This window comes from Engystomops pustulosus, chromosome 2, assembly GCF_040894005.1.
Source record: "Engystomops pustulosus chromosome 2, aEngPut4.maternal, whole genome shotgun sequence".
Taxonomy (NCBI): Eukaryota; Metazoa; Chordata; class Amphibia; order Anura; family Leptodactylidae; genus Engystomops; species Engystomops pustulosus.
This window is the reverse complement of record NC_092412.1, coordinates 124,600,731-124,624,295: the sequence shown is the minus strand read 5'-3', so window position 1 is coordinate 124,624,295 and position 23,565 is coordinate 124,600,731. Positions and strand designations below refer to the sequence as shown.

General features: G+C 39.5%; 1 protein-coding gene across 2 annotated transcripts in view; it reads right to left on the bottom strand.

Moving 5' to 3' along the window:
• Positions 1-23,565, bottom strand: part of VPS53 (VPS53 subunit of GARP complex) — a 100,440-nt gene that overhangs the window by 65,072 nt on the left and 11,803 nt on the right. For both annotated transcript variants that reach the window (XM_072136260.1, XM_072136258.1), the window contains exons 3-7: positions 18,396-18,445; positions 17,233-17,299; positions 5,090-5,176; positions 4,010-4,125; positions 3,636-3,755 (exon numbers count right to left, since the gene is read on the bottom strand). In XM_072136260.1, coding sequence (XP_071992361.1) covers positions 3,636-3,755; positions 4,010-4,125; positions 5,090-5,176; positions 17,233-17,299; positions 18,396-18,445 — 440 coding nt within the window. The remainder of the gene's footprint in view (positions 1-3,635; positions 3,756-4,009; positions 4,126-5,089; positions 5,177-17,232; positions 17,300-18,395; positions 18,446-23,565) is intronic.

The window sequence follows — 23,565 nt, the reverse complement described above, 5'->3', positions numbered from 1 at the left end:
AGCCTTGTGACATGACTTGAAACAATAGTCAAACTTGGAAGTCTCTTCCAGAAGGAAGGGAGGCAGATGCATCACTTTCAATCTTGTAACTTATTAGCATTTTCCTGAACCTTCTTAGGTTTTTAAAGTTATTTATATATCCCATATTTGGTACTACTCTGTAATCAATAAAGATAACCAGTTTTAATTGCGCAAAACTGCTGCGTTTTCGTCAACTTGTTTCCAAGAAAAGCTTTATAAAAAGTAATCAGAAAATTCACACATACCCCCACTTGCTACCAATGAAAATGACAGCTCATTCCTCAAAAAAAATGTGTGTGGGGGAGGGGGGATACACTATCAACTGTGCGTTTTTATTGTACAATGCAATCAAAACAAAAATATTTAGATAAATTAGGCATCTTCTGAATCATACTGATCCATATACGGTAATAAGAATGGTCTGGATGCCACAGGAAGCAAATTACAATTAAATTGTTTACACTCTTTCTAGAGTTAATAAGACTCAACGGAATGATTATAGGCACCACAAATGCACTACACTACCAAAACAGATGATTCATGTCACAAAAAAACATGCCCTTAACCAGAGACATACATGGAAAAATATAATGGTTTTAACTTTTTAAGCTTGACAAGAAAAAAACAAGAAAAGTGAATGCTTCTTGATGGCCAAACCGGTTCCTCTAAGGCAGTGGTTCTCAACCTGTGGGTCGGGACCCCAGCGGGGGTCGAACGACCAAAACCGGGGGTCGCCTAAAGCCATCGGAGCCTAAATTTTACTGTGTTTTTACTGCGAGTTGCATGGTTTGGGGTCACCACAGCATGAGGAACTGTATTGCGGGGTCACAGCATTAGAAAGGTTGAGAACCACTGCTCTAAGGGTAAAGCCGGTCTAATGGTACTCCACATCTCAAACTAGTTGATTAATTAACACCACAAAACATTTGGCACCTCTGCATTTATTTTAGTGCATGGACTTTTTCCCCACTAAATCACGCTTTACAGAAGCCATGCACCTTTTGTAATAGCAGTCATAAAAGGCTTCTAAAAACGGTTGCAAACTCTTGATAGATATGGCACGAACCATTTTAGACAGTTTTTTGGTGCAAATGATAACATAATTCTGCGCAGAAAAGGTTTCTAAACCTGCACCACTGCTTTAAGTGCTCATTTTCAGTTAAAAAAAAAAAAGAGATGTGTGAAGAATAGAACTAACAAGTTAAATGCTTGCTGACACATCTGGCAGATACCCAAAGTGCTGCAAAAATAATTAAACCAATTTACAACAAACCTGAGCAGCAACGTTATTTATGATCATAATTCTATCAGGACAACAATTCCATGACGATACTCCCTTCCCAATCTAATATTTTAATTTATCTAATAATGCATTTTATATGTAGGGCCAATATAGAAATATCCAATTTTAGCTGTTTTAACTAAAGGAAATTAGAAGCAACTGCCCATGAGTCTATTTATTCTGGCTTTACACAAAATAAATTTCCTTATTCTGAACACTGGAGTTGTAAGCAATGTGCAGGGCGTGCCTCTCATTTCCGCACAAATCACGATTCCTATCATAACCAGATGGAACGGTTATCAAAATGTAAACATCAGGAAGGAGGCTCGGCAAAGATACAACTAAAAATATCAGAGCTAAACTATCCATCATGTTTCCCATTGACATTTCAAAGGAGAGATGGCATCTAAGCTCTCATCTATCCTGTAGTGATCAATGCCTGAGAAACCTTAAACTGCTCCATGCATCCAAATGTTTCCACTGATAAGAAAGACGTGGGATGCATGATGGAAATTTATAATGGATTGTGAACAGTTTGGAGGTTGCCTGAAATGAGATTACATTAATCCACTTTCGTAGAAGCACATTGTGGACAAGTAGCAGAATAGGTAAATATATTTTAAAGGAAATCTACCATGAAAAACATGGTTGGATCCTTCCCTTATAAAATTAAGTTTTATATATATGTAAATGTACCAATGTACATGCACAGGATTTCATTAGAGAGTGAACACATCAACAGGAAGGACTAGAACAAGGTGGTGTGTAGGGGGCGTGCATTAGCCAGAGAAGCCAGTGCCCAGTGGGCTCTGGTAAAGCTCCCCAAAGCACTTCTGCCCCATTTACATTAAAAAAATGATGTTTTCTATATAAGGGAAAGGGTGCACTGAAGAGGATAATACGAATAAACATATTTCTGCAGTGTGGGTGATAAGCTTGACTATGGCATGGTAATAAAGAAAGTTATACATGATGCATTTGAAGGCCGGTATAGAAAATATATGTACTTGTCATGAGAATGAGAAACCCTTTGTTATTTGGAGAAGAACTTCTTTGTTACTCAGAAAGTTCCTTTTGTACTCTTTGTGGTTTTTAACTTTTTCAGCAGCTATCAATCATCATAGGCAGGATATAAATGGGAGACCTCGAACAGCACAGGATCACACCATTCACAATCCATGAGTCACAGATCAATTACTCTACCATTCCTCCAAATTGATGTTTCCACCTATAACTTTTAAAGGAAAGCTACCATAAAAAAAAAAATTATGATAAACCAGGGACACTTGCTCATAGATCTAGGCACTGTAACTGGTAATGTTCTTATATTTGCCACCCATGGTCGCTTTCCTTATAAAGTCAACTTTTAAAATTATGCTAATTAGCCAGAAGGGCTAGCATAGCCCTCTGTGATCAGGCTTTACAGACTGTTACACCGTCTCACCCTGCTCCCGATTCCTCTGGAATTGTTCATTTTAGAAGGAAGGAGTTCATAAACAACTAATATAAGATTACCACAATCATGGTGCCTGGTTCAGGGAGAAAGAATCCCTGGTTTATCATGCTTGATTTGGTCGTACATTTCCTTTGAAAGTTGAAAAAAAAAATTCCCATTAACAAAAACTTAAACAAAAAACTTAAACAAAAACAAGACTTATTAATTTTACATTTCACCTATTTTTCTTTTCAGAAAACTGACCAACACTGTCTTAAAAGGGTTGGTTCATGTAAAGGGGTATTCCCATCTGGGCATTTACATTTAATTAAACTCATTTGCCATATGTAAACATTTCTTCAATTGGATGTTATTTAAAAAAAAATGTTCATGTGTGAAGATAATGTCTCATAAATGTAGCCATGTTGTCCCTTAGAAATGAGATGGCTTCCTCGGATACGACCACCTCACATTTTGGCAGCGATGGCCAGACATGCAGTATTGAGTCCTGCCTGACCACCTCGCTTCAGCAATCATTACCACAGGACGGCTGTGGGCCATTTCATATACAAAAACCTTTTGTTTCTTTGTGCAATCTCTCCAGCAGGGGTGGCCGTATCCAAGGACACAGTCTTGTTTCTAAGGGACCATATGACTACATTTATGAGAAATTATCTTCACACAGGTAAACATTTTTTTAATAACATCTAATTGAAGAAATGTTTTTTTATATGGCAGATTAATGAAACAGAATGTGGATGCACAGACAAGAATAACCCTTTAAGGATATGTAGTTAATTCCTCACCACAAGTGCTGATCAGACTGACCACAAATCAATGTATAACATTTCACACTTCACATATGCAAAGAGCTAAAATCATCTAATGAAAACTCACCTTTCTGAGAGTTGGCGTATCTGTGGTATACCCATGTATTTCTGAAAGTGCTCAAGCACATTTACTACCCCTTGAAGAAGGTTGGCAACCTCACCATACTGCCTTTTTCTAGTCATAGCTCTATAAAAAAAAATAAAAAAAAATAAAAAAAATACAAATAAATAAAGTTTGGTTGTTCATTCAAATAGATCGTTAACTAAATAGCACATTATTCGGAGATTAAGGACATCTTTCATCTAAAATATACATATATATTATATACAAACACATACATATATAATATATATACATACATATACTTACATTTTAATAGATAAATATCTTATTAATATTTTAAACTAAAATATATCAATGCACCAGGCTGACAAGCTTACTCCAATGAGTCAACTCCTCCAGCCAGCATGTGTAGATGGTTTAATGTTGTAATTGATGTGGTCAAATGGCGCTTGGCATGATCCAACTGCTTAATATCCCGTGTGATTTCCTTCACCTTGGAAAAAGCAAAGCAAAAAATTTTAAATTAAAGTAATTTAATTGTAAACCTCAATTGTCTCCAATTATAGTACAATTTCCAGGAGGTGACACATGGCAATCATGTGACCATATTGTGCCTAACCTAATTAGGACAATATCTTTGCCAGGTTACATAATGGAAATAAAGCAGAGTCATCATTTTCCACTTTATACAGGGGGCTCTTGTCAATGACTGGTGTTTTGCAGTTTCATTACCAGGTTTTAGAATGAGATATTTAGATACCTGAAGTCCCCTGAAAATAGACAAAGGAAAAAATACTCACCTTCTTATTTTCCTGTGGATCTAGTGTTGCCACATAATAGGACAACCGGTATCTTTTTACATACATGTAATGCAGTCGCTGCAGCCAGTAGCTAAGCAGCTTTCATTTGCCATATTTCTGGCATCATGGGTGCCCAGAATAATGCTAGTAACACAGAAAGTGAGGAGAGGCTGTGCCTAACCTATTGCCTGTCAGAGAGGAGATCCCCAGGGGAACAGACTTTCACATTTAGGCATTAAAGAGCCTACAGGGCGTTTCCAGAGGCAGGAAATTCAATTTCTCTCTACTTAGTACATTGCAAAGGCTCAAATCTTACAGTAATAAATGATGTGCCACATATTTCTATCTCACAGTCATGATAGTGGCAGCACAATAGCCATAGGCAACACTACAGAAGCTTAAAAACTGCAATTCCTCCCCCATGTGGCCCTGCTCATTATATGGATGACTCTCTCTGATACTTAGTGTTTTGAAGTGTTTTACAGCATAACAGCAGGACCTAAACGTAGTCAAATTTGAGGAACATATTTTGGATAGCATACATTACACACAGTACTAAGCTGTTCTGTTGTAGATGTGCTTTGGGATCAATTTTAATACCCTCTTGATGTATGGTTCCATTAACATCTAGGACCATCTAGGGAACAGCCTATTTACCATTTGCTCAGATTTCTCAGCTTTGTCCTTGATGTCTTTGATCTTGCCAAACAGTTGCTGTATAGCTTTCTGAGCCTCTTCCAAAGCCTGCGAATAAAAAACAAAGATCATCGGCAATTCATCAATTCCATGGAAAGATGACAGTATTTATTATTTAAGATGCAAATTCTGAACAATGTATTCAATCCAGCCAGCATCTACGTGAATCATGTTACTCATATAGCTCATAAATGTAAATAAAGGCCTGTGTATATAACTTTTCACTTGAACATTTCATATATACAATACACAGAATCACTTCTAAACACTTTCTTAATCTATAATTTATCATAATAAACAACTTAAAAGCAGGACAATGTGTTCTTGCCAAGTAAATTCCATGATTCCCTTATATACTATCTATATAAATACAAGCATTTTGGCCTCTCGTGTTCAAACAAACAAAATCATCCTTCAAAAAGGATGAGAACTTTGTATCTTAATTACTACGTTTTATGCAAAAGAAAATGTATATGTTTCTAATAACTGCTTATAAAAGGTTTCAATTGTCTAAATCTTAATGCCTTTATTACCCATAATATACAGATTTTATTTTACTGGTTTAAAATAATAATAATCATAATAAATTATATGTAGTAATTATCAAGTCTACACAGTGGACATGAATTTAAGACAATTGTCTAGTAAACCAGTCTTAAAAATTGGTCATCAATTTCCAGTTAATAAAGGGCCAATATTTGTTTTGGCCTAGTCAAACACCGTGCACAGAGTGAAAGATGGCTCCATGCTATATGTAGTTGCTTGGGGCCTAAACTGCAGGTTCGCATGCAAATGCTTTGGTAAATGCACACAGATTATGTCTGCGGGCAATGAAGCCTAGCCTTTCTGTGCTATAATAGTTCTTCTAAGTTAGATTCTTGGTTGTCAATTAACTCATCACTTGTTTACCAATTGTCGTTTCATGTAGGCTTCGCCTTATGGACTGTTACCCAAGTTACCAAGGTTTGTTCAACTTTACTCAAGCATATGGATGCTATGGATGGACTTCAACATGCTTCTTCTACATAGCTATCCGCTAACATATAATGGAATCCAAAGGAGAATATTCCCTAGGTAATTTTAAGAGATGAAATACATTTTTAACTCATTTTAGATAATCAGGTCGATACAGAGAGACAACCATAAAATGGATTTTACACTCAGTTGGCACAATATTTGGATCAATAGTTTTCAGTGCCAAGCATCTAGTACTATGACAGATTGTTTTGCTCTTTTGTTAGCAAGTCTCAATGCTGGGAGATAACTAAATATAATAAATCGTATTTACAAATGAGATTTCCCTACACCAAGGTACTTCCGAGCATTGATTTATGATAATAGAACCAAATAAACAAAAACAAAACTAGTCCAAAAAGAAACAGTAGCATATAGGTTGCTACTCTTGACCGTTGACCATTCAAATATAGAAGGGCAATAAAAAGGTAGTGCTTCCAAAATTTGATTAAAAGTTGTGTTCAAGAAAAATGGAGTAAATCTATGGCGTTTCCCAGACAGAATGTGTAGAGAAAAAGAATTTAAAAATATGGTTTGGGAGAAGTGGGAGATATATGAGAAAGAAAACAGTAAATTACTAGGAGAAAATCCAATTCTGTTCTGGGAAACGAGTAAGTTGTTCATGAGGAGAGAAATAATGTCTTACGTAGCCGGCAAGAACAAAAGAAAGAAACTCAAATATGAGGAACTAGAGAAGAAATATAGAGAGGCAACACAGATTTATAGATCAGAATCTAGTGTTGAAAATAAGGGGAAGATGATAGAGAACAGGCAAACGTTCGAGTATTATGTGGATAAGATACAGCGAGAGAGTATGAAAAGGGGGGAGAAAAACCTATATTGTTTTGGTAATAAGACAGGGAAAATGATGTCAAGTATGATAAAGAAAGAGAGAGGGGAAGGGAGAATAGAGGGGTTACGGAATCAAGAAGGGGAGATGGTGAGAGATAGGAAGGGGATAAATGAGATTCTGGCAAATTATTATAAAAAGCTTTATGAAGGGAGAAAGGAAAAAGAAGAAGAAATGGATAAATTTTTGGCAGAGTTAGAAATCCCATCCCTATCGGGAGAGCAACAATTATCTTTATCATCCCCAATAAAAGAAGAAGGAGATAATGGAAATCATCAAAAAAATGGCAAAAGAGAAAGCGCCCGGACCTGATGGGTTCCCATCAGACTACTATAAATTTATTGCCCCCCATAGTGTTAAAATATTAACACAGGTGTATAACTATATGTTTTTGGAAGGGAAGACTCTTATGACAGGAAACTTGGCATTCATTAAAGTAATACCGAAGGGAAAAGGGAAAAAAACAGACCCGGCGGGTTTTAGACCCATTTCACTGATAAATGTGGATACAAAAATTTTTTCACGGATATTAGCAAACAGACTGGCGGAAGTCATGCCCGATTTGATACATGCCTCACAGAATGGGTTTGTTAAAAGAAGAAGTGGGGTAAAAAATGTACGCTCTGTAATCGCTGTTCTGGACTGGGCCAGGGCAAGGCCACAGGCTAGGAAGCATGCGGCAATAATATCAGTCGACGCAGAAAAAGCTTTTGATAGCGTGGCCTTGCCCTGGCTCAAGAAAGTAATGAATAGGGTGGGGTTGAATGGGTTGTTTTATAAAGCAATAGACACAATGTATAGGGACCCACAGGCACAAGTTTTGACACAAGGGGAAATATCACAAAGGTTTAAATTATATAGAGGCACACGCCAGGGGTGCCCACTTTCACCCTTATTGTTTAATCTCACTATAGAACCTTTAGCAAGGAAAATTCATCAGGGTAATATTTTTCAGGGGATAAGGTTGGGGAAAGGGCACATTAGAATGAGGTTATTTGCAGACGACTTGGTGCTATTTTTGAATAACATAGGAAAAGACATACAAGGGGTATTAGATTTTTTAAAAAAATATGAAAGTATATCGGGGTATAGAGTTAACACTCATAAAACACAGGTTCTGTTATTAGAAAAAAATGGAAGCACAGAATGGAACAATAAGTGGGGTTTGAATATAGTGAAGGACAAACTAAAATATTTGGGGATTGGGTTAGGTAGAGAGAGCACAGGATTATATGTGTTAAACTATGCCCCCCTGATTGAAAAAATTTCTAGGGACATCAACAAGTGGATGGAACTCCCCCTATCACTATTTGGAAGAAAAAAATTGATAAAAATGTTGATATTCCCTAAACTGATGTACACCATGCAATATCTCCCCCTTTTGCTGAAACACGACGATATAAGGAAAATAAATAGCCTATTCCAGAAGTTTCTATGGAGAAGGAAGAAAGTAAGGGTCTCATTGTCTTATATGCAGAAACCACGAGTGATGGGGGGCCTCTCCTTCCCTAATTTGAGAGAATACAATATTGCATGTATAGCCAGGTTCGTAGCCCAATGGGTAAACGGACAAGAAACATTGGTGGACCGGAAAGTAGAACAAAGCCTAGTAGAGCCTATGTCCTTGAACCAATATTTACACGAGAAAACAGTAAAATTAAGTGGGGAGGGGAAGACCTCAATACTACTGAGAGATACAAGGGTGGTGTGGAAGATATTAAGGAGAAGATTTGGTTTGCCAGTAGAGAAATCTGAGTTTTTAAGTATCCGGGAAGTATTAGAAATGGAAAAATTGGAAGGACCCAAAGCATGGATCAGGGAATGGGAGAAGAAGGGAATATTGAAAGTAGCAGATATAGTAGATAGGGAGGAGAGAAGATTAAAAACATTCGATCAGCTAATCGGAGAGTTTGGCTTAGGAGAATCTCAGTTTCTGAGCTATCATCAGTTAGTACATGTAATTGGAAAGAAAGAATATATGTGGTGGCTAGGGAGAATGAATCAGATACACTTTGTGGCCTTTATAAAGGAAAGGGAGGGGAATCCATCAATAGCCAGTATTAGAAAAGCTATCACACAGAGAGGAGTAGATGTTTTTGAAAGAAGATCAGCAAGAAAGTGGAAGGAAGAGATAAGAACTGAGTTAACAGAGCAAGAAGTAGGCATGAGACTCCTGAAGGGGTGGAGAAAAGTTACCACATCTGAAAACTTGAGAGAGATGTAGTGGAAGATACTGTTAAGAGCCTACTGGGCATTTGATAAGCCATTTCAAAATACATTCCTAGATTATAGAGAAGAATGCCCGAAGTGTGGGACACCAAAAGTGAACCTTATACACTGCCTATGGTACTGCCAGGCAGTAAAGAATTTATGGAGGTCAACACACCAGCTTATTGAGTATGTTTTGGGGGAAGACGTGGAGATGAATGTGTGGAGATGTATTTTTCAATACCACGAGGGAAGACCAAATAGGCAGAAAGAAGAACTGGTAGACTTGCTGATATTGGCGGTAAAAAAAATATTACTGGCAGAATGGATATCCACACACCTACCAACAATGCTACAAGTGAAAAGGAAATGGAAAGAATTTATGTACTTCCAATGGGTTGAAAAGAATAGTGAATATAAAAAGAACAACAGGGCGAAGTGGTTGCTAGTCTGGGGCCCCATAGTTAACAGGATCTTCTCAAGAGAGGAAATAAGTGCATTATATGGTGAAAATTAATTAGTAAATGAACTATATGGAAGCCAGTTGCATCTCAGGGAGGGGGGGGGGGGAGGGTGAAGAATGCTGTAATGATGCAATGATAAACGAACAATGTTAATAAAAGTAGGTTTGTAAAATATGCTCATATGTTAAAAACGAAAATGATACCCCTAAAGGGGGCGTTTAAGGTTTTCTAAAAAATGGTAAAAAAATCAAATAAAGATGACTTAAAAAAAAAAAAGTTGTGTTCATTTTACCACATACAGACAACAATGTATTGAAACAAAACCCATCAACAATGGTGGGTATACCCCCCAAAAGCTTTCTACTGAAAGTATGGTCTATAGATTCTTGTCTGGTAAGGCCACATTCACACACAGTGCTGGAATTTAAGAACAATGAGTAGGAGAATGCATATGCGTTTAGACCAAAACGACTGCATTCAGGAACAAGCAATATTTGCAAAACCCATGTTGCTAGTTCCTTGCAGGATAAATTATCGGGCTATGCAAATGCTCATTGTCAATGGTATCCATTTAATCTGGACATGCTGCCCAAAGTTCTTCTGCTGAATCTCCCAGCCAGATAAGTCTTCTCAGTAGTAAGGCCTATCCGTTTTTATCACTTTTATTTTACAACCGTTTATGTCTGTATTGTTTGCATATTTTATCTTTTTATCTGAGAATTTTATTTATGTCGGCACTGCACATCTATGTATTAAATCTTTAAAAACGTAATAAGTCTCTACTTAAAAGTAGCCTTCAAAGAACTTAAAGGAGTATTCCCACAAAGACAAGTTTCTTAATGGTACTCAGGATAACAAAATAACATTCTCATTTCAATCAATGCTAACCTGTCTCTATCAGTCCTGGTGTACACAATTTCAGTTACTCCTGGATCTTCTTACTTCAGGCACAGCAGTCATCTTGTCTCAGGCTTCACAGAGCTTGGCTCTCTCTGTTCCCTACAGGGGCCCCTCCCCTTGCATTTGATGGAGCTCTTACAGATACAGACACTGACTTCCTGCATGTACACAGCCTGAAAACTACAAGCTACAGGGAGATAAGTGGGTAGCTGACATGTAGCTGTGCTGAAGAGTGTCTTTGTGTGTAATATGCATCTCATGGATCTAGTCTCATCTCTGATCTGTCTTATCTCTCTATGTGTCAGATACTAGTACAATATTCAGATGGTAAATGAAGGTGTATATAAACCTTATACCCTGATAATCTAAACATACTGTCAGCTCACATAACTAGATGGATCATAGTGTGTCTGCTTAGAGAGCCCCCACCCACACCCTGGAATCTTACACTGACCATCACTAAGTAATAGGACCTAAAAAATGATCCTTATTGTGTTATCACCACTAGGGGATTGAAATTTGCGAATTTTCTTTCACGGGCAAACCCCTTTAAGTTCCTGAAGGGATACCATTATTGGTATTATTGTTTAAAATTATTTTAGTTAACTAGATGATCTGTTTTCTGGGCTTCCAAATTGTTGAGATATTTATGGAGACCGGCACCTATTTGCCTTCTTATTAAAAGTAAATAAATATAGGTGGCGGCAGTGGAAGGTTGGGTACCGAGTCCTAGGAGAGCAGAATTTAACGCAAACCCACCTTTTGTGGGTCAAAGAGACCCTGTTAAAGTCAAACCTTTTTACCCCTTTTTACATAAGTGGGTAATTCATTATTTATTAATTTTCATATTCCAATGGTTTGTTTAATCTAAAAACCCCTTATAATAACTCAAACAGAGTTTGAGTCCACGCTGCATCCATAAAAGAAATCTTGTCCTTGGGTGTTTGAGCAGCTCCGTGGAATGCTGACAGCTGTTACCATCTGACATTGGCATTTAACAGCTTTACAAGGTTAAGGACCTCCTTGAAAGCAAAGCTTAGACATTTCAGAATTGCATCTCCTTTGATGAGTTATTTAATTTGCAACCTCCTGCTGTCTGTGTGTAAAAAGACAGACGGTGCAGATTCCAAAATTTTCCTTCTCAAATGGCGGCAGTTCAGTCAACATATAAATAATCTTTTACTACACTACGCACAATTATACAGTGAAGAGATCCAAGTGAAAACATCTTGCATCCTGCAGGAAAAAAATTATAGTAACTATAAAAAGACGTGCAAATGGTTTATATAGCACAATAAACACAAAGAATGATCTGCAGATCTTTAGGTATACAACTAATGATAATAGGACCCAAGGGGAATGAGCTGTCAGCTCTACCACAGTGGCCATAAAGCGATCTTCTCTTATTTCATCACTGAGCAAACAAGGTACCCATTAGGGCCTACACATTGTGAAACAGATATATGAGCACCTCCGTATGAATACATACAGCACATTAGTAATAAATAGTAAAAATCTGATTTTATACAGTAATATTCCAAATGTAACAAAATTTACATGCATTAAAGCAGAGACAATTTGCTTAAAAATGCCAAATGTTACTTTTATGGAGTAAATTAAACAGTATGGGCCTTATTCCAGAGTGATGTTTTTTTGCTGTCCCATGCAGCACTTAAAGGAAACCTACCACTTAAAAATGGTAGTTCTAACCCACAAATACATCGCACCAGCTCAGGGTGAGCTGGTGCCGGAGCATATTTTCATTAATTAAAGAAACCCCCGATTGCTTTATTAAAGTGTGTTATACCTTATATTACACACACCCCCCCCTTCGGCGCACCATAGTACGGCTTGGCGCACCATGTGCGCGACCGTGTTTCCGGCTGATTCGGAAGTGCCGGAGAGCTGATGACATCACCGAGCTCTCGGGCACACTTGTACCTTCGCAACTTGGCGTGCGGCCATGCTCTCCGGGACACGTCCGAATCAGCCGCAAGCACGCGGTGATTCGGGAGTTGTAATATAAGGTAGAAAACACTTTAATAAAGCAATCGAGGGTTTCTTTAATTAATGAAAATATGCTCTGGCACCCTGAGAAAGTAATGAACCATGGCCTATAGGTCTCCATCTGCAAGCACAGATAGGATTGCAAGCTATAGATACAGACTGCGATGTATTTGTGGGTTAGAACTACCATTTTTAAGTGGTAGGTTTCCTTTAAACCAGCACCACACCTATCCACAGGATACGTGTGGTACTGCTGCTTATTTTCATTGTGTATAAATAGTTTTAAACAAAAATATAAATAGTAGAGTAATAAAGCCCTTAAGAAAAATAATTTCTCATGCATAAAAACAAGCCCTAGTACAGTCTATTGAAACACAGAGGGAAAACATAAATTACACTGGTCATTACAGGGGTGCAAAACATTTTACAAAGTTCTAAATCATTAATTTTGCCATTAATAAACTTAGAAAATGTCTGTTTTACAATATAAAAATCCTGAATTATACAGAAAAACTAAATATCCATTTATTAGGATAAAAGGAAGTTCAATGCAGAGGAGAGAGAAAGTAATGAACCATGGCCTTTAGGTCTCCATCTGCAAGCACAGATAGGATTGCAAGCTACAGTTACAGACTGTAAAGATGAAAGCTGCTGCAAAGTTAAGATTACAAGTTATATAATGGCCAGAAACAGTGTACAGTACACACACAGAAGGACGGGTGTATTCAAAGTTCCTTCAAAGATAAGGTATAATTTATAGAAGGTGTACAGCTCAATACAAATAGAGATTTAAAAAAAACAAAATTCTTAGTGAATAGGCTTTCCCCATTTTAAATCATGGCCGTTATCCTTATACAATAACCGGAAGACTGTGGGGTATATTGTTATGGCAACTTATCTCATATGTTAATCAAATGACTTGTTCCACCTCTTAGGCAGAATGTAACATATTTTTCGGACTATAAGGCGCACCGGAGTATAAGGCGCACCATCAATAAATGCCTGCTAAAACATCTAGGTTCATATATAAGGCGCACCGGATTATAAGGCGCACCTGATTATAAGGATGAATGACCAACAGGTGGCAAACCTGTGCACAGTTCAAGGCAGCTGTTGTCTGTAAGTATCGTTCATATATAAGGCACACTGGATTATAAGGCGCATTTTTGATTTCTGAGAAAATCAAAGGACTTTTTGTGCGCCTTATAATCCGAAAAATAAGTTAAACGGTGACATAGAACGCATTGCAGTGTGAATGTACTGAAGAAACAAGTAGCCTTTGAAATGGCAGTCACCCCATTAGTCCTTTAGCTACCTAGTTGTCGGCAATACCTTGCCGATTCAAGTGAATGATAATATTTGTGGTGCTCATACAATATTCTTTTGTGAAACACCAGACTTCCCATGCAGCAGACAAATAAACTAGTTGACCTAGACCATTCTGCTTTTGGTCCAGCTACTGCCAATATGGAACACTGGGAAAATCCCTGATGGCTTTAGTACTTGTGTCACAGTTTACTAAGCTTACAGTGTAGTTACACTGCAAGGATGGATAGGTGTATTAAATACCCAGCCATACCACTGAGCGTTATAATCTGCTGGCAGCATGTTGAAGAAAAATGCACTGTGATTTCCAGCATAACTTTATTGGGGGAGATTTTCTGGGGGCCAAGTGTAATAAATAAATAATCCCATTATTTCTATCCATTGTGCCATTCATTTCCAAAATATTCGAGCGGTTTGCTAATGAGGCAGTTGGTGCACCAGTGCTGTATCCTCACCACCTTAGGCACTACTGTCCATGCTTAAATCCCCATCCTCCTCTCCCAATGTCACCCCATGATTCTCACAAAAACATACCTCCTGCTTTCCCCCTTTTTTATCTCCAGAGAGTGTAGTGGTCCAAATAGGAATAACAGCCTCATTCACATAGAGACTTAGGGGGAGATTTATCATTAGTCCTAAGTACATTTTGGGCGTATAATTGTTGCAATTTTTTGCGCAAACATAGTTTTTGCTGGGTTTTTTTAGAGAGAAAAAAAAAACGCACCTCTAAAGTCACACTATGGTGGAAAAAAATACACCACAGAGTGTGCGGCACCACATTTCTCAACTGAGAACTTTCAAAAGAACACAAATTTAATCGCAAAACTACACCACATAGGAGGTGGTATATGTGGGTCCATTGCTTCTACAGGGGGAAGTTTTCGCACAATTTTAATGTTTTTGCTCAATTTTATGTTTGAGGCAACTGAGAATTTCCTGTGCAAAAAGATCGCAAAAATGCAGAAATTGAGCAGATGTTACACATGTATGGCTGGTGCAGTGTATTCATATAGATCACACACAGCTTATACTCACATAGGAAGGCATTTAACACTGCATATACAACAGACTATAAATCTGACCTGCCAATCTAACACAGTCATCTGTAATGATCCCTAATGATAAATCTCCCCCTTAGGGTTCATTCACATGGACATATGGGGGACATATGGGGGACATTTATACGCCCGCAAGCTTGCAGCCGTAAATACGTCCCCCATATACATCAATAGATGCACAGAGCTTACGGTGCCGCACGTACACAGGGAAAAGATAGGACATGTCCTATCTTTTCCCATGTGTCAGGCCGTATACCGTGCATCTCTATGGAGAGGGGAAGGGTCATCCCTCCTTCTCTCCAGTGTGCTTGGCGACACACGTTCGTAGCCTATGTTGGAAATCAAGTTCCCTACAACATGCAGTCAGCTGATTATAACCCCCGGGGAGATGATTAACAAAAATATATACAGAAAAACCAGCTAATAAGAGTATTTAACGGAGACCGAAAAACCCTAGTTCCTCCATTTCCTAGTATTTCAGTAGGGGAAGGAATCATCTTTCTGGGTGGCCAAGGCTGATAACACTCTGTGTTCTTTCCTTTTGTTTGTGATAAAAAGATACAAAATAAAAGTTTATAAATACCACAATCCTCCCCACAATCAAAGCATGTGCACAAATGTGCCACAACTGTATAGATTTCTTTCCTCAGCTACAGATTTTATGCAGGATAAAACCACATCTGCCCAAATTATTAACTCCAGAATGTAATCTCCAGCTTGGGAAGTATCATATATAATAACTATCTTTAACTTATTTGAGCTTTATATTTATTATATATCTACGGGTTCACATGTACAAAATCTCACAGAATGTTACTTTGTGGCAATTTCTAAATAATACTGTGCTTTAGCTTCATGTATATACTGCGAATCAGAGCACAAAGGGATCCAAAACTTTCATGGCACTCAATTTAGAAGCTGTTCACTTTTTTTTTCAGGCGTGATTTCTGTCCGATTTTGTAAAGGACAGGCTTGCTTTACACATTGGAATTTATCAACTGCTGGTACATGATGCGTCGGATATACAAAGAGAACCCGGTCTCTTTCTGTTGTTCTTTAACTTAAAAAAGGGGGGAGGGGGGAGGGAAAGTCTCGTGTATGTGTTAAATAATTCAAGTGCCATTCAAGGAAATCTGCTGCTCCCATCAAAGGAATTTTCACACATGAATGGAGGTTATCAGCATATGTATTTTATTTTGTTATAAACATTTTGGGCACATACTGCAAGCAACAGAGCAACATAATCTAATATAGATCTCTGAAAAAAGGTCTGAAACCTGCTGGACAAATCTAACACATAGCGGTAGTGTTGTGCCACAGGACAGTTTATTAAAAGAAACTATACAACGTCTATGAAAATCAGCAATACAGTAATTCATGTAAAATAGGAGTACTATTAAGTTTTTTAAGGGGATCTCCATGAACACTTTTGTTCACCCACAGATAAGGACTCCCAACCTAATGTTTTGGGTAATATCAAAGATCAGAAACAAGCATTTTCATAATCTTTCATAGCCAATATTTAGAGAGACCCATCTGTGCACAGGTTTGAGTCTAGTTACTTTTCAACCATCCATAGTGAGAGAAGCCAGACTGTAGAGACAACCATTAGCACTGCAAAGCACACAATGGGGGTCATTTACTAAGGGCACGATTCGCGTTTTCCCGACGTGTTACCCGAATATTTCCGATTTGCGCCGATTGTACCTGAATTGCCCCGGGATTGTGGCGCACGCGATCGGATTGTGGCGCATCGGCGCCGGCATGTGCGCGACGGAAATCGGGGGGCGTGGCCGAACGAAAACCCGACGTATTCGGAAAAACCGCCGCATTTAAAAACCAAAAAGTGTCGCTTGGGGAGCGCTTACCTTCACCTGGTCCGAGGTGGTGCATTCCGGCGCGATGGTGGACGGCGGAAGAACTACATTCATAAATCCCGGCCGGACCCGAATCCAGAGCAGAGAACGCGCCGCTGGATCGCGACTGGACCGGGTAAGTAAATGTGCCCCAATGACTATAAGTAAATGGTGTTGTCTGGTTTCTGCAGATAAGTAGATGCTGTAAAAGAGCACCCTACTCATCATTTCCTACTCCAAGGGCATTGAGAGACAAACATGACTTTATAACTGACCTATGTCTCATCCCTGGACTTCCTTTGTCATTTTCTTTTAGTTAATGTCACATGATTCTTTCCAGAGTAGTTTAACAAAAACTGACGGTAAATATTAAAAAGTATGAAAAAAAAGAAAATGTGGAAAATGTAGGTTATATACATACCTGTCTTCCATCCTGCCCAACATTTGTTTGACCTCGTACTACAGATCTTATATTGTCATCTAAGCGTCTGAAACAAAGAAATCGCATATTTGTCATATTTCAAAAAGTTGATTTTTTAGAATAAAAAAGATATTTCGTTAGTAATCAAGATATGTCTGGAAGTTCAGGACAACAGGCCACCCAGTAGGTGTATTTAGCTTAAATATACGGCCGATATACGTCCTCCATAGACGGCAACGGGGGCACGTCGCCCAACGGGAGCCACTCCGTAGCCCGTAGAAAGATAGGACATGTCCTATTGTTTTCTGGAATACGACGACGTGCGCCATATATTCCTATGGAGAGGGGCAGGGATGAGCAGTGCTCTACCCGGCACGGATGTGCGCCCACCGTGCTACGGTATGGCGGGCAACGGCAGTGTGAATGTAGCCTTAGGCAGGGAACTATTGGGATGGGAGAGAGCCGCCGTACCCCGTAGAAAGATAGGACATGTCCAACCCTTCTCCAGAATATGGCGCAGTGCGACATATATTCCTATGGAGAGGGGCGGGGGTGAGCGGCGCTCATCCCCTCCTCTCCACAGGACTGCCATGTGCCCGCCGTGCTACGGTACGGCCGACAACGGCAGTGTGAATATAGCCTTATGATGGTTTCACATCAGTGATTTTTACTGAACCCATTTTGGCTTATGATACATACAGATTGGATAAGCTTCCTGGCTTCAGTGATTTTTCACTGATGCTTTACCGAATCTTTCTTTTCAATAGACCTTTTCACACTTAAGTTTTTTTCCACTGATCCAATGTTGTCAGTGAACACAAAACAAGTTCTAAACTGATCACTGATCTGTGAAAAACTCCATTGAAAAGAATGGTTCATTAAGGCATCAGTGATCACTGAAGTCAGGAAGAGAAAACCAATCTGTATGTGTCCATAAGCCAAAATGAGTTCCGAGAAAAATCACTGATGTGAAAACAAAACCCCAATGTGAGTCCACCCTTAGGTCTGGTGGGAGGAATGTGCTGGGTGCGGAAATACTATGAGTTGGTGCTATTTTCTGCAGGATACTCCCAAAGGGGAACAATAGGTATAACTGAATACACTTGATGTAAATCTCAGGTATAATAATATAACAAATGGATCTGTAGAAGTCAGTGATTTACCTTATTTTTAGGCGAATTTTATTCACAACATCATCAATGTTTGATAAGGACTGGAAAAGAGGAAAAATAGATGTTACCACAAGTCAAGGTTAATGGGAATCAGAACAAACCATCTAATATGCATTTTGATAGCTTTTACAAGAACATTAACAAGTAAAATAAAACACTTTGGGGTTCCAAAACAGTATAAAAACACCTCTCAGTGCTGGAAAGTGCCATATATTATAATCCGTTTCTTTCGACTTCAAAGGAAGTTCAACAACATGGACACTGCTTAAAGGGGTATTCCCATCTGTGCATTCACATTTAATTAAATTCATTTGTCATATGTAAACATTTCTTCAATTGGATGTTATTAAAAAAATGGATTCAGCGTTCATTACCACAGGATAGCTATGGGACAAGGAGTAACTCCTCGGACATTTCATATTTAGAAACTTTGTTTCTTTGTGCAATCCCTCCAGCAGAGGTGGCTGTAGCTAAGGACACACTCTTGTTTCTAAGGGACCATATCATTACGTGAGAAATTGTCTTCACACAGGAACAGTTTTTTTTTTTTTATAACATCTAATTGAAATATTTATATATGGCAAATTAATGAAACTGAATGTGAATGCCCAGATGAGAATACCCCTTTAAAGAGAACCCGTCAGCACAAATATATATGCCTAATCCCCTCACCAGCCCCTCTCTATTGACAACATATTTATCGATCTGTCTCATTCCAAAGTTTAGCAAATCTACCTTCATGCTGTGACCACTCTCAAAAATTGAGGTTGGATAGATAGACCTCTGCTCCAGCGGTCGGGGATATTTATAAGGGGACCGTGCTGGCACTCCTCTCTATATATAGTCCGTCACTCCCCTGGCTTCCAGCTCTTGTACTTGCACACTGTATGCCGGCGAAAATGGCATGCAGTGCGCAAGTGCTCTCTGCGGGGACTGTCACTGAATCTGGCAGCATCGCCAACATGCATTGCCCAAGCGCTGCTGGCTCTATGATGCGGCAGCACTCCTCTTCTTGACTGCAATGGCGGGGGACCTGCTGCGCATGCACGGCATCACTGTTTATGGAGACTTACTGCAATCGGAGTCGCCGATTGAGACAGACACCCTGTCACCCCTATTGAGCCACCGCTGATCTACCACCAATGAAGTAACTACTTTCTGCCACTATTTGGCCAGTAAAGTGCATTATACACGTGTACATATGGGATGTAATCTGTAGTGACATGTGACATCACAGCTGTTGGGACAAGACTTGGAGAAGAGGAGGAGGGGGTGGGTGTATCCAGAGTCTAGGGAATGGATTAATGGCTGCATAATGAGGTAATCACAACCTGCATTTGAATACAACTCCAGGACAATAAAATGCAAGTTATACAATAATGACACAACCCAGGAAAATAAATATTAGCACGTAGAAACCCTGATTAATAGCAGAAGCATGTTGTGTGCTCGGAATAATGTGAAATTCTGGTGTGACAGATCCTCTTTAAGCCAGTCTGTATCATGTTTACAAACGCAATGTAAACGGCTAAGGACAGGGCGATCAACGCCAGTCAACCACATAATATGGAACAATAGGAGTGAGGGCACTGCTCGCAAGAGTTTACAGTCTATGAGGAAGAAGGGGGTGACACAAGAGGTAGAAGAGCTTGTACAATGGTCCAGCCATTATTTAAAAGGGAACAGTATAAAATTAAAAGGACACCTCTGTGACTATTTCTGTCATTCTACCTGTTGGAGCAGCTCACAAGGATCCATCCCAGACTTTATCTAGTAATTTCATGCATTAATCATTATAAAATAATCTTTTCTTTATTATGTAAATGAGGCTGGTCACATGGTCAGAGGCAGTGATGTCACCCCTGTTCCCCCTCCCCTCTCCTCCCCCTGCTCATGTCTGTGTGTAATGTATAGTAAAGCTTTGCTAGTGTGTGTGCTGCATCTGCTGACATGCTGCATCCTCCTAATACACATGCGTGAGACACAGACATCAGCTACACAAGTACCTGACATGTTCTGCTATAACATGACTGCCTGGAGCTGTTGCATCTCTCCTGTACACACACAGGCTGCAGGGGGCATGGCCACCAGCAAGCACATGGAGCAGCCATCACATCATTATACAGGCTGTCAGTCATGCACTGGGGGTGTGGCTGTGCCTCCCACTCATGAATAAGCTGGACAGCTTGAATATGCTAATGACTCATTGGACATTTCACAGGTCATTTGCATACAGCTTTAGGACCTCATTGCTTAGGTTTACAGGCATGTAGAGGGACAATGAAGGGATAGAGGCAATGCTCTCTAATGGCAGTTTATGAAAATATATTTAGTTTAGGGGGTTATTTTGCATGACGGTTCTCTTTAATAAAAAATTGTGCTGCGTGAACCAGCCAACAGCGGCCATCTTATATACAAGGTCCAAGGTGAGTCCAAGGTGAAAGTGACTGCGGAGAATCCTGGAACTTGGTATATAGGATGGATAAGTAAAGGGAGAGTTAGAAAAAAAAAAGGTTTTAGGAGAAGGTTTGAAACTTTGGAGATTGGGTATTGGTCTAAGAGTCTGGGGAAGAGCGTTCCAAAGAATTGGTGCAGCTCGAGCTGGAGACGCGAGTGAGAGGTGAGAATTAAGGTAGAGATTAATCTTATATCACTGGCAGATCGGTGAGCGTGCGTTGGGCGAGATGAGAGAAGAGAGATAGGTAGGTGAAGCATCATGCAGAGCTTTGTGGATGAGGGTTACAGTTCAGGTTTCTTACATGATCCAGCATTGGAGAATCATCCAAAAACCATTTTAAAATAAGTTTTGGCTTTCTACTGTCAGATGGGCAGTACCAGACTGTCTACCCCAACTCAGGACTTCCCATATGACAGTAGTGCGCCCAATTAGTATACACTCACCGGTCACTTTATTAGGTACACCTGTCCAAAGGCTCGTTAACACTTAATTTCTAATCAGCCAATCACATGGCGGCAACTCAGTGCATTTAGGCATGTAGACATGGTCAAGACAATCTCCTGCAGTTCAAACCGAGCATCAGTATGGGGAAGAAAGGTGATTTGAGTGCCTTTGAACGTGGCATGGTTGTTGGTGCCAGAAGGGCTGGTCTGAGTATTTCAGAAACTGCTGATCTACTGGGATTTTCACGCACAACCATCTCTAGGGTTTACAGAGAAAGGTTCGAAAAAGAAAAAACATCCAGTGAGCGGCAGTTCTGTGGGCGGAAATGCCTTGTTGATGCCAGAGGTTAGAGGAGAATGGGCAGACTGGTTCGAACTGATAGAAAGGCAACAGTGACTCAAATCGCCACCCGTTACAACCAAGGTAGGCAGAAGAGCATCTCTGAACGCACAGTACGTCGAACTTTGAGGCAGATGGGCTACAGCAGCAGAAGACCACGCCGGGTGCCACTCCTTTCAGCTAAGAACAGGAAACTGAGGCTACAATTTGCACAAGCTCATCAAAATTTGACAGTAGAAGATTGGAAAAACATTGCCTGGTCTGAGGAGTCTCGATTTCTGCTGCAACATTCGGATGGTAGGGTCAGAATTTGTCATCAACAACATGAAAGCATGGATCCATCCTGCCTTGTATCAACGGTTCAGGCTGGTGGTGGTGGTGTCATGGTGTGGGGAATATTTTCTTGGCACTCTTTGGGCCCCTTGGTACCAATTGAGCATCGTTGCAACGCCACAGCCTACCTGAGTATTGTTGCTGACCATGTCCATCTCTTTATGACCACAATGTACCCAACATCTGATGGCTACTTTCAGCAGGATAATGCGCCATGTCATAAAGCTGGAATCATCTCAGACTGGTTTCTTGAACATGACAATGAGTTCAATGTACTCAAATGGCCTCCACAGTCACCAGATCTCAATCCAATAGAGCATCTTTGGGATGTGGTGGAACGGGAGATTCTCATCATGGATGTGCAGCCGACAAATCTGCGGCAACTGTGTGATGCCATCATGTCAATATGGACCAAAATCTCTGAGGAATGCTTCCAGCACCTTGTTGAATCTATGCCACGGAGAATTGAGGCAGTTCTGAAGGCAAAAGTGGGTCCAACCCGTTACTAGCATGGTGTACCTAATAAAGTGGCCAGTGAGTGTACATTCAGGCTTACATTTTACATGTTACCATGCATTCGGCTGGTTTAAAACATGGCATTGTAAATGTCATATGTGACCGCATCCTCGTGGTTGTTTTATTACCCAATATGTTAACTAGACTCGGATGGGTCGTTTGGCCCACGGTATGCATCCGAAAATAACTACCTTGACTACTCAGCAACAGTGGGGGGTAAAGAAAAAAAATCCAACAATCTTCTGTAGAGAGACACAGATTAAATAATGCAAAGAATAGGTGAAAGTTCATGAAGGTATTGTCTTATGAGAGACATTCATACTGACACTTTCAGAGGACTAGAATTCTTTCCCATTACACCATCAGAAAGTAATGAGGACTATTCATTTTTTTTCACTTTATTGGTTAAATTAAATTATTAGTATTATTAATTTAAATTATTTATGATGAAAACAACCCAGCATCTCCAATCTGTGAAAAAATAGTGCTGCACCACAGATGTAAAAGGTGATCATATATAGTCTAATTGTAAGCTATAGAAAGATTTTGGCTCGCAGTACTATGCCGTTTCTATTAGGGCTATTCATTTCTAAGGAAGATTGAAAAATTGCTTAGCACACCATGCTTGGCCATAACTGTAACACATTCAAGTACATCTTCCCATGTGTTTCATGACTTTATAAAGCGATACTATCTACCGTATTCATTGAACAGGATGTTATTAGGCGAGCTGGGGCTGGCTGGTGTATTTGGGTTGATTTTCCACTACAAAAAGAGGAGAACAGTGACCTCTTGTGGATGTTTCCACAACTTTTTCATAAATTGTTTATCTTACAAGAAAGTACATCACCTGTCTCCATGTGCTGTTGTACAACCTAGGAGCCATGGCTAGAATAAATTAATGCCTTGCCTGAGGGTTTTTTGGGGGAAGGGGGTGTAACCATAAGGTTTTAGCAGTTATTTTTTGTGGTCCCTGTTTTGTGTTGGTTATTTTGATAACCTATATGCATAGGATGAAGTGAATAGTTGTAGTGATGACATAATTTAGTTGGAGTGGTCTGTGTGGTTTTT